The sequence below is a fragment of the Pteronotus mesoamericanus genome, unplaced genomic scaffold, assembly GCF_021234165.1.
Source record: "Pteronotus mesoamericanus isolate MK-2021 breed Mesoamerican mustached bat unplaced genomic scaffold, CSHL_Meso_final scaffold_174, whole genome shotgun sequence".
In the NCBI taxonomy this organism is placed as follows: domain Eukaryota; kingdom Metazoa; phylum Chordata; class Mammalia; order Chiroptera; family Mormoopidae; genus Pteronotus; species Pteronotus mesoamericanus.
In genome coordinates, this window is record NW_026555309.1 from 20,449,607 (window position 1) to 20,462,196 (window position 12,590).

The following is a 12,590-nucleotide window of genomic DNA, read 5'->3' on the forward strand; positions in this document are numbered from 1 at the left end:
CTTTGGCATTTTTTTTAAAAAAAGATTTTATTTATTTATTTTTAGAGAGAGAAGAAGGGAGGGAGACAGAGAGGGAGAGAAACATCAATGTGTGGTTGCCTCTCACATGCCCCCTACTGGGGACCTGGCTGGCAACCCAGGCATGTGCCCTGACTGGGAATTGAACTGGCAACCCTTTGGTCTGGCACTTAATCCACTGAACCACATCAGCTGGGGTAACCTGTGGCATTTTAATTGTGATGTGGCTTTGTGTAGTCCTCTTTAAACCCGTCTTGTTTGGGACTCTCTGGACTTGTATGTCTATTTACTTCACCAAATTAGGGAAGTTTTCTTTTATTATTTTTTCAAATAGCTTTCCAATTTCTTGCTCTTTCTCTTCTGCTTCTGGCATCCCTATGATGTAAATGTCGGTACATTTGAAGTAGTCCCAGAGGCTCCTTACACTATCCTCGATATTTTGGATTCTTTTTTCTTCTTGCAGTCCTGATTGGATGTCTTTTTCTTCCTTGTGTTCCAAATCATTGATTGGATTCTTGGTTTTACCCATTCTGCTTTTGATTCCCTGTAAACTGTTCTTTACTTCAGTTAGTGCGTCCTTCGTTTCTGCAGGATGAATGTAGTTTCTTTAATTCCTTAGTTGTCAGATTTCCATACAGCTTGATTTTCTGATAGTTCTGAGTGATATTTGTTCTGTAATTTAGCTGTAATTTTTCTGTGGTTGTGCAAGGAGGCAGGCTGTGATTACCTATGCCTCCATTTTGACTAGAAGTCTCTGGGAGTACAATTCTCTAAAATTCTATATTACATCATCTGTGTATTGTATTGTGTGTTCACCATCCCAAGTCAAATCTCCTTCCATCACCATTTATCCCCTCTTTACCCTCTTCTACCTCCTCCATCCTCCTTTCCCTCTGATAATCACCATACTGTTGTCTGTGTCTATTAGTTTTTTTTCTTTGGTTAATCCCTTCACCTTTTTCACCCAGTCCCTCAACACCCCTCCCCTCTGACAGCTGTCAGTCAGTTCTCTGTATCTATAAACCTGTTTCTATTTTACTTCTTAGTTTATTTTGTTCATTACATTTCACATATATGTGAAATTATATGGTATTTGTCTTTCCTGGCTGGCTTATTTCACTTAGCATAATATTCTCCAGGTCCATTCATGCTGTCACAAAAGTTAAGATTTCCTCCTTCTTCTCCTTTTTTTAGTAGCTGAGTAGTATTCCATTATATACATATACCACAACTCTTTTATCCACTCATCTATTGATGGGCACTTGGGCTGCTTCTAAATCTTGGCTGCGGCAAATAACATTGCAATGAACATAGGGGTACATATAGTCTTTCAAATTAGTGTTGCAGGTTTCTTTGGATATATCCTCAGAAGTGGAATTGCTTAGTCATAAAGCAGTTCCATTTTTATTTTTTGGAGAAAGCTCCATACTGCTTTCCAAAGTGGCTGCACCCGTCTGCATTCCCAACAACAGTGTACGAGGGTTCCCTTTTCTCCACATCCTTGCCAACACTTCTTTGTTGATTTATTGATGACAGCCATTCTGACAGCTATGATATGATTAGTGACATTGCACATCTTTTCACATGTCTATTGGCCATCTCTATGTCCAACTAATTAATGCATTTTTTAAAGTGATTAAGTTTCAGTTGCAGGAACAACGGAAAAATAAAACCTTACTATGCAGCAATTTATGAGATCTTGGATAAATGTTTGATCAAACCATTTTGGTTTGCCTTTATTTCTAGATATAATAGTTGTTTTTTAAATTTATGATCTAAAAACTTTTTCTTAAAAATGTTTATTAAAAACTTTAAAACAAAGTTGCATGACTTTCTTTTAAAACAAATAGCTGTGAAGAATTTGGGAACTTAATTTTTTTTTTTTAAATGCAGTGATCTGCTTCACTCTTCAAAAGTTTAATAGATTGTTTGATCTGCTGAAAGCACAAATTTGCATTTAAAATCATCCCCAATACAGTCATAAAGCCTTATTCTGTGCTTATAGGATTTAAAATGATTTTCCTTTTGCTTATCTCTTAGCTTTAAACATTTACTTTAAAATCAATAAGAAAATTTGAGTACTCTAAGAGAAGAATGAGCATAGGGCAGAACAGGAAGCTGTTGGGTAAATGAATAAATATGAAAACAAAAGAGAAAGAATATGAAGAAACACAAAGAGCCAGAAAGCAAATGAAAGATGGTTCTACCTCCTTGGCAATCAAGAAATTGCAAATTAAAATCATAAGTTAGCTAAAGTATATGAGTGTCTAATCACTATGCTGTACACCTGAAACTAATACCAAATAATATTGAATATAAACTATAATTGAAGAAATTTTTTAATTTAAAAATATGATAATAAGTTAGCCTGTTTTGCCTACCAATTTGGAAAGGAGCAGGAACTTAATACACTGTCATTTTGAATATAAATTTTCTCAACTTTTCCAAGAACAATTTGACAAAATAAACTAAAAGCCTTAAAAATATACTTGTTTTTGACCTATAAATTTCACTTCTGAGAATATATCTTAATGAAATATATATGAATATTTAGCCATAAAGATAGTGAAGTGATATTTAAGGTAGTAAAGTATTGGACATCATTTAAGTGACTAACAAGAGCAAAATAAAATTATGGCACTTCATTTTTATCTAATATAATGATATTTGGTTATTAAAAGTATTTTTCACATGTTTATTTTTTGGCATTATAAGGTGCTGAAGATGACCCTGACTAGTGTGTCTCAGTGGGTTGGGTGTTGTCCTGCAAACCAAAAGGTCACCATTTTGATTCCCAGTCAGGGCATGTGCCTGGGTTGCGAGTCAAGTCCCTAGTGGGGACGTCCAAGAGGCAGCCCATCGATTACATTCATCTTTTTCTCCCTCTCTTTCTCCCTCCTTCCCTCTCTCTAAAGATATATAAGTAAGTAAGTAAGTAAATAAATTTAAAAGTACACTGAAGATGTATTAAGGGGAAAAAGCAAATTAAAAATAATTGTTACAGTATTGTGTACAAATATTTACAAATTTTGGAGAAAGGGAGACAGACTGAGATAGAAAACATGAAGTATATACAGATGTGTTTGCAGTGGTCATTTGTGAATGATTAGATTGTGGCTGCTTTTAAATATTTTTCTTGTTCATGGCCTCTGACTTTCCTCTGGTGAACTCAAAAGATTTTATAGTAAAGTGTGTTGGCTTTATTTAAAATGTAAAGATTATAGTTTTGCTTCCAAGTTTTCCTTGAGAAACCAATAGAAACATGGAAGAAGGGGTTGAGCCTGCAGTTTACATAAGGGGACACAGGTGGGAAGCAAAGAGATACGTGAACTCATAGCTGGGAGAAGAAATGCAAATATAACATCATTAGGGTACCACTTTGTATCCATGGGACTGGCCCCAAAGTAGAAATTTGGTGAGAAACAGGGGAAATAGAATTCTTGTTGGAGTCTCAGGAGTGAGTCAGGAGTGTCTTTTCGGAGGGCACCTCCAAGTAGGTATTTTTGTGATTAACCATCAATCAGGGCCCAGAAATAAGGAGTTTTTTTAAAAAAACAACAAATAAAAACAAACTGTTCTATTGTGGATTATTTTAAACTTTTTATTTTTATAGACTTTTATTATTTGTATTATAGAAAGAAAAAGCCAATAGGAGTACTACTCTAAACCTAATTCACAAAACAGAAGAAATTATATTAATAAGAGAAGGTAATTAGAATTTTGGTAAAGGTTGACATAAACTTAGATTTTGCAACAAATGAGGAGTAAACAGCTAAAGATGACTATACACGTGAACTTTTGGGGAGCAGACGTCAACATTTTAAAGCATTAACAGGGAACTTGTTAGAGCCTCGAGAAGCCGCTAGCCCCGAGTAGCGTGGTAACTTAGCAGAATGTGGGATGAGGAAACAACCATTTGACCGGGCACACAGCAGATCTTGAGGACAATGAGTACTTTATACATCCTCAAAATCAGTCATAGTAACTAACTCCTATGCTAACTCAGAAGGGAAAAGATGTTATAAACAAATAGACCTCCAGTATCGTTACAATTGAGTCTTCCTCTGACCGCCACTGTGAGGTGGCGTGTGAATGCGCAGAGTAGTGTGCAGTGCCTAATTGTAAAGGATACAATGGGTCGTGATAGAAGATTTAGCCTTATAATAAATTATAAAAAGCACATGATCACAGTTTCATTTTAGACAATTAATTATGGAGGCTTAGAGAGAAAGAACATCTGTGATTAGGCGATCAATTTGTGAATAAACCAGGCCTCCGAGAAAAGAATATGGGTTTTACCATGATGCCAGCCAAGCAGGACATGACCGATATTTATTTAGTACACAAAGGACCGAATTAAGGCAGGATGTCGTTTCTAAGGAGGCCAAAAGTATGTGCGTGTAGAGGGGGGTGGAGGGTGGCCCAGATCGTAGGCATAAGCTAGAAACCTCAGGAAGCAATGAGCATTAGACTAGGAATATCATGTCTGGAACTGAAGGCCAACTGAGGCAGTGACAGTGGAGACAGTGAGTAATGAAGGTGTATAGCACAGGTCCGTTGGTGGTACCAGGGAGCTGGAGACCACCCAAGGGCCCGTCTCTGAGGAGAGGGAATAAATTTTAGTTGACGGTCGCCATGGAGTTCTACGCAGCTGCAGTTAGAAATAGGTGTGTAGTTAGCTCAGGAAAGGTCCAGAACTAGGTTCGCCACATAAAGTACAGGGTGCCCAATTACCTTTGAATTTTTGATGTAAAAAAACCAAATGCTTTTTAAGGATAAGCATATCCCAAATGTTTCCTGGATCCGGCATCCCTGACTGTAGCACAACACAATTGGTGAAAATGAAAGCTATGTACAAAGACAAATCAACACGACTTTTAACAATATGTGGCAAACACATTAATAACTATTGTGTTTGTAAGGGTGGATGATGGGGATCAAAAGCAATAAATAAATACCACATACATAGAAGAATAGAGGGCTTTGAATGAACAGGTGATGATAGCGAGCTGAGTATGATTACTTTAACTTTCCATACCCACATTCAAAAGGAAGTTAATAAAAAAAGGCTTTCCAGTCCTGTCCTGGAATTTCCGTCACCCAAGTCCTGATGACGCTGCCTGGCTGATAAAGACAATGTTCGGTTTCTACAAAACAATCCCCGTAGGCTGCTCTGTCCCTCCCAGAAAACTTCAGCAGCAGGGAAGTGAGTAGGAGAAGGAACGGGTAGGTAACAAGGGACTCGGGGGGGAAAAAGAAAAACTTTATAAATCTAGTAAAAAATGAAACTAAAGCACAAATCAGTTAGGAGCATTGCTTCACCTAGATTTAGTCTTTTAATAGAGGAACGTGTTTACATTCTTAGAGATATTAGTAAAAGAATATCAGCCAGCATGAATCCTTGACTGTTGCCATAGAAACCACTAGAAGAAGAGGCAAAGTTTCAGTTTCCCCACTGAAAAAATTGACATGTCACTGGGTAACTCTTATTCTTAAAACCATTTTCTTTTTTAACATTACAGCGGATTACAAGGAGAGCTTTAATACAATTGGAAACATTGAAGAGATTGCATATAATGCTGTTTCCTTTACCTGGGACGTGAATGAGGAGGCAAAGGTGGGTAAAAAAGTAGCATTGATTCATTGTTCAGGTCTTTAAGGTAATGTGTCCTTTCTCTGCAGGTGATTTTTTTTTTTTAAAGAAAGGCTTTATAGGTAGGGAAAGATCTGTTAACTTGAGCCAAAACAAAGGGAAATGAACTTACTATCTTTCTCTAGAAGTCACAACCATCCAATTCTGTTCGGCTAAATTGCCTTTTGGGGGTAAAGGAGAAAAGGGCAGATGTGTCCCTGCGTGGTCCCCCAAGGACTCCTCCAAGACCCACGTCCCTTCCAAGCCTCCAGGCCCTGATTTAGCCCTTGGGGCTGGCAAAGAATGGGCCAGGGACTCTTTTCTACCTGCACTGCACGTTTTCCCATGCCCCTCTCTAACCGCAGCCTGCTTCAGAGGGAGCAAGGTGTTCAGAGGTAATGTTTTCATAGGGAAGTGCCTGCGAAGTCTCCTGACCCCACAATTCCTTCCAAGTGTAACCTGGTTGAGTGAGGGGGCAGAGGGCAGGGTGGCAGGTCTCTGAACTTCAGTCCCTGAGGCGTGCCCCCTGTGACCCTGAGCCATTTTTTCCCCTTGATGACTGCTTAAGCTTTTCCTACTTCTCTCTGGTGCCAGTATGGTTAAAAAGGGACCTGTAAACTCTCCAGCAAGGCATGCCCTGAGGATAGCTGTCTACCGTTGTTGCCCAGGTGAAAAAGTGAAACTCGCTGATACCCAATTTGCTTCCTAAGCACACGTCTCTTTGAGTTTATGAAAATTCCAAACTCTCCTGCTGTGCCTTTTTTTTTTTTTCTGTGTTGCATAGCTTCTGATTCTTGATCCTTATTTTGCACCAAAGGGAAGCTTCCAGATGAAACCTCAGTTTGTTTTGTACCTCCGTGGAGAACCACCTAGGAGGGCGTGAACAAAACTCTGTCTTCAAACTAATGGAAAGGTCAATGTAAACAACTCCCTTCAATGCTTTATTGTCTGCAAGCTGGGGGACGGCTGGGTGAGAAAGGAAACTGGATTGGAGTTTGTGGGCAGGATTTACAGAAGAAGATGAATTGCTCACTGTCTCATTTCACTCAGGTATAAAACAATTTAAATGAAACTGGCTTTAGGCCCAAGAAAGGCGACATAAATGGGCACGCGGCGGCGGAGAGCGGAGCAGCCCGGAGAAGGCTGCAGGGGCTCAGCGCGGAGGGCGCGACGCAGGCCTTGCCGTGCGTGGGCGGTCAGGCCCGCACAGAGCTGTAGGGACGTTTGTCTCTTAGGGTTCATTTCAAGTCCCTCGCCCAAGGGCTCTGTGTTCCTCATGCCCCTTGCCCTCAGAAGCTCGGCTGCTGAGCTAGATCAAGACAAGGCATCTGTACGAGGCCCAGCGGGGCTGGGTTAGAATCCTCAGCAAGCCACCCCCACCTCTCCGAGCCTCACTCAGTTCCCTTACTCAAAACAAAATAAAACAGGACAAACTTTTCCAAGTCACTCTGCCATACCAAATGTGGTGTGGTGAGGAGACCCGGTGAGGGCGACCCAGGGACCGTGGAGCAAGTGCGAGGAGTGAGAGGCAGGCCTCCGCCGATCCCTGGGCAGATGGCGGGGTCCACGCATTGGAAGGGCCCTGTCAGTGTAAACGCGCTGTAAGGGTGAGCCGCCGCCGCCGGAGCCCTACTGTCATCCTTGTGCCATCTGTGGGGATGCGCGTAGTGGGTCAATGCCTGAACTGTTATGTGTCAATAGGGACCCTTTAAAGAAAATGCCAAATATAAATATAAATCCATATCAACAAATTGGACAATAGCACATTAGGGTTAAAAAGGAGATTCTTTCCTATAAGACCAGCTTTGGAGAAGTCAGTGTCAGAAGAGACACCACAAATAAACTTTGAGCCACAGCAGCATCATTTGAGAAAAACATATGTCTTCCCAAGATGACTATGTTAAACCATAGTTTTATTTGGATATTTAAGTTTTGGTGCATTTATTTAAAACAAACAAATAAACAACAGTCCAGTATTTGATCTTCTTACTACATATGTATAATCAAGAGCTAATGATAAGGTGATAGATTTTTCCAGAGCACATTTCTCCTTTTGTCGTTATTGTTGTTGACCTATGTTTTCCTTCTACCTCTCGTTTAGCAGGAACAGAAGAAAGGAAAGGATGTGAAATTCTCATTGTTTAGTTGAACTATAGAAAAAAGTTTGACTGGGGAAAGTGTTAAAACAATTAACATGCGGTTTGGGAATTAACTCCTGATTCCTAGTATCAATTGCAGCCTGGTCCTGGCAGAACTATGACTGGCTTCTTCCCCCCAGAACCGGTTTTGCTGGTTGTGCCACAGTGTCTTTCTGCACAATGACACCAGCGGTAGAACTAGTCTCCAACGGGACGTTTTTCCCCCTCAGCGTCTGTGCAGTCTGGACGCTTGTGTAATGTGAACAGGTGTCCCTGGGTCCCTGGGAATGACTCGGGTGACATCTCAGTGGGTAAGGTTGTGAGTCCCTGTCCGTCCTGTTACAGCTTGGCATTGATGGGGGGATGGGGCGGTGGGTGATACAGAGGAAAAGGCACTAAAATGAGGTTCAGGCACCCAGGTAGTAGTCCTGGCACCGGAATAGTCAGCTTTGCGCCTTCTCCCTTCTGAGCTTTGCTTCCCTCAGCTGGAAGGGGAGCAGGGACAGATTATCAAATCAAATAGACATGATTAAGGTCCCATCCATCTGATTCTAATAGAGGACTGCTATGCGACATTCTTTCACATGACTCCATTTATAAAGCTATTTCTATTTTTCTTTCTTCCCTTAGCCAAACACTGGTACCTACAAAGCAGATTTATTGGTCGCTAATCCCCAAGACGAGCAATTCCCAGGCAAGACGCTACCCAGTTAGTGAAGAGCAGTGCAATCAGATTCGCGGCACCGGGGCTGTCTTTCTCCGGGCAGTGACATCACCCCCCGCCCCCCGCGCCAGAGCGCGAGCACAGCGAACCCTGATTAGAGGCTCCCCTTTCTCCCAGATTTCTAAGGAGATTCTTGAAACGGCACCGTTTATTTTTGTCTGGTGTCTTTTCTCTGTTCACTGTGATTTCAGGATGAAGCCAACCTCCGTGTGTTACGCGGGCCCCTCCCACGTGACCACGGAGAATGACTTGAGCATTCAGATGCTCCTTAGTGCCTTGAGGAACAAGTTTCCTTTTTTGCGCCTTTTCACTGGACCACCATACCAATTTCCCCGTTTCTATGCCTCGCCCCTCTGCAGCCGGGCCTTTAGGAATGTTCTGGAGTCGGTGAAAATATTACTCCTTCCTTACTACCAGCACCACTAAATCATGAAGCAAACAAAGAAATCCACTACTGGCCCATCCCTTCTGTCTCTAAGATTATTTTAAAAACCTATTGCAGTTCAGTAATATGAAATTCTTTCTCTGTAGGGTTACTCTTTGCAGCCTTCTAGCCCAGCACCTCTGCTTGCAGAAGCAGAGCCATCGCCCACTTCGGGGAGGCCGCCCTGCCCCTCCTTCCGCGCTCCATTTTGCGCTGCAAGAGGGGCTGGGGGCTTCAGGGATGGGCTAGTCCAGCCTTCTGCTTTCAAGATCAGTGGTTAATGCTCTTCCTATATTTGGGGACTTGGGAGGAACTTTTAGAAAGGAAGTTGTTGCAATTTTAGAAAGAGTTAAGGACTCATATATGGCGCATATATATATATATATTTTCATCCGTTAACAAATTTTTGTGGCGAGATTGTGGGTGGGCAAGACTGACACCTGATTGGGTTGGGGTGGGGAGCAGAGAGGCTGAGAGATGTCATGGATCGTTTTCCTGTGCATCTCAGATTCTGATTCCACTAAGTATCAAGTTCCTATACATATTGGGTACTGCACGATTAGGCAAGTGCAAAGGTGGACTTTGAACCCACGTCCCTCTGAGTCCAGAGTCCATGCTCTTAACCATCCCAATAGAGGAAAATCTTCTCCTTTTTTTTTTTAAAGGCCGAAGTATGCTATGTTTTTCTTCCTCAAAAATATATATAAGGTACAAAGTATGTAGGTCCAGAAAGAAAGAACACAAACGAACAGCCCATTTTCTTGAGCAAAGCAGTTTAATCAAGTCACCCTGCTTTTGCCACCCTTTGCCTCCCCCGTCCCCACCAAGATGGCCTCACTGGTCCAGCACTTCAAGCACACGGGTCTCTCCCTGTTCACATCTTTGGTTGCCCTACTACATTACCTGTTGGTACCATACGTGTTATTGACCAGATGGATTAGTGGATTTGGAAGTGAGGACTTTTAGGATACCTTGCCATCTTCAACTGTGTGTGAGTGTGTGTGTGTGCGTGTGTGTGTGTGTGCGCGCGCGCGCGCGCGCACGCACATGCCCGCCTAATATTAGTGATTGGCATAATTACTACCTCACTCTGTATTAACTGAAGATCAATGTACGCCTTCTCATATTGTAAAATATCAATGTTTTCTTCTCCATATCTTTACACACTTATTCTCCACTCCCCATTTATATCTAGCTCCTTTCCTTGGTGTTTAGATTTTTATTTTATATTCATTTACATAACTTCCACGCACTTTTCTTTTTATGCTTTTTTTTCTTGCTGTGAACAGTGAAGACTAGTCCTTACTCTTTTGTCTTGTTTTGTTTCTTTCACAATACCATGCAGGAAGTACAGCATAAAAAAATTTCAAAGTAAGAACAATGATTATTATCAGAGAAAATGAAAGTTGCAGAAGTCACACAGTGGCTAGCTGCTTTATGTTTGCAACATAAGAAGTCCAATAAACAAAAACCCACATTCAGCAAGCTAGTAAATCAGAAGTAAATATTTACATATAAGCAATGTTTATTGTATGGGTAGATTTCTCTAACTTTGGGTCCCTTTGGATGCTTTAGATAAATTGGATTTGTAGAAGAGATTTCATGTAATTTTTGACATTATAAAAAAAATAAGGTGAGGGAATACATGCTGATATTCCCTCTGGGCCCTATTTTCCTTAAATTTTTACCTTATTTTCCTTAAATTACTGCCTTTGTGTCTGATTTTGCCCTGATATTAAGAGATACCATATAATACCTGAGACCCAGTGTGAAGGATGAAGATATGGATGTGCTAAGATGAGTCCGCTGGATGAACAGGCAAATACAAGTAAAAGTTGGGAGTAAAAAGCTCTCTTCTATATTTTTAGATTCACCCTGAAGGAAGAAAGTGAAGTTGCTGCGATGCCACAGCACTGCCCATGGCTGCCCTGTCTGCAGGGCATTTCATGTGGCGCCTGCCATGACTTGCTTTGCATTGTAAGACAGAACTAGAGCCATCGCATAGGATTGCTGACTTTTCCCATGCAATGTCCAGGCCAACCCTCTCTCTCCCCAGTGCTGTCTTTTCCAGGTACAATCAGCGGCAAGCAAGTCAGGTTAGCTTTTTCCTCCATTAGCTGCTAATGAATAGAAAAAAAAAACAAACCAAACAGCCCCTCTATCCTCATTGTCTCAGTTTTAGTTGCTCAAAAGAGGGGATGACAGTGCTTTGATTATAACCTATAAAAGGTAGTAAATTGGACAAAATAGAGGTGTTTTGACTTTCTCGCACACTGCACATTATTCAGCCTCCTGGAGTGGAAAATAAAGTTAAGCTAATTGAAAGGGTGACTTGAAATTCAGTACCAAATCATGGTAAATCCATTAAATTGTCCCAAATTTATTATTTCACTCCCTCCTTCCTTTTCTCTCTCTTTCAACATCTCTTTCTGGTCTAAAAAATTTTATCAGTTTTTATTGGGCTCCCACTGTGTGTCAAGCACAAAGCCTTAGAACAGTTTTGTAGGCTCAATAATCATGCCTTCCAAGGGACGTTCCTCAATGGACGGTGTCCTTCTGCCAAGCTCGTGCTGGATACCAGGGAGAGGAAAAGATATATGAATATTGATTTGCAGGATGAAAAGAGAAACCAGCCCTAGCCAGGCGGCTCAGCTGGTTGGAGGGTCATCCCATACACCAAAAGAGTCGCATGCTTGATCCCCAGTCAGATTGTGTAAGGAAGGTAACTGATTGTTGTTTCTCTCTCCCCACTGTTCCCCCGTCCCCAAATCAATTAAAAAAACCATATCCTCAGATACGGATTAAAAAAGAGAGAGGGAGAAACCAAATGACTAGCCAGAGGCTGCTGAGTGGTTCGTGACCCAGTCGTCCCCTCCCCACTTCCCAGGGAGTTCTATTTTTGCTCACGAGACAATCTAGGATAAAATGGCATTGATATCACTGATTTGAAAAGACTTACACCCTGCTATTTTGCTGAAGTAGGACCCAATTTTAAACAGGTTATCTTATGGAAGGCTAGAGAATATTCTAGAGCATCTTCGATGGTCTCAAAAATAAAGAAGGGTTGGGGGAAGCACCTGGGAGGGGTCTTAAAAGGTCGAGATACACACCATGAAGCAGGGCAAATGGCATTTTTATGTGTTTGCTGGGGCGTGGCGTGGGTGATGGAAGCTTTAAAAGGGAAAGATAAACATTTGCTGGAGTCTTTGCTATTGAACTTAAACAAAGCTATGCCTTTGTTCCAGTTTTATAAGGTAATGGATGGCAGGAAAGGCTATAAAACTGGGGTTAATTCACATATAGAAGGAATAATCTTTGGAAGGCATCTCACTGAAGAAGATATCAACAGCTTGATTTTTTGTTAGAGTGAAGAGTATCCATGGTTTCTGACCTGAATCCTGCTTAGTGCTGTGTAACTTACATGCATGAACTGTTGTGTGTGTGCAGAGAATTAGGTTATAGACTTGGATTTCATAGACCGATGGTGTGTGCGTTAGTTGCACCATAGTTAATATTTGTTCAGTGATACCATACACCAGGCACTCTGCCAGCTGCTTTTTATATATTACTCAGTACTCATATTTTTAAGTGGATATAATTTTTCATGGAAATATTGAAGAATGTGAAGCCCAGAGAAGTTAGCAAGCTTAACTA

At 41.2% G+C, this 12,590-nt stretch overlaps 1 protein-coding gene across 2 annotated transcripts in view; it reads left to right on the forward strand.

Annotated features, from left to right (window-relative positions):
• GRHL2 (grainyhead like transcription factor 2) overlaps positions 1-12,590 on the forward strand; it is a 137,471-nt gene that overhangs the window by 84,940 nt on the left and 39,941 nt on the right. For both annotated transcript variants that reach the window (XM_054590326.1, XM_054590327.1), the window contains exon 8: positions 5,541-5,635. In XM_054590326.1, coding sequence (XP_054446301.1) covers positions 5,541-5,635 — 95 coding nt within the window. The remainder of the gene's footprint in view (positions 1-5,540; positions 5,636-12,590) is intronic.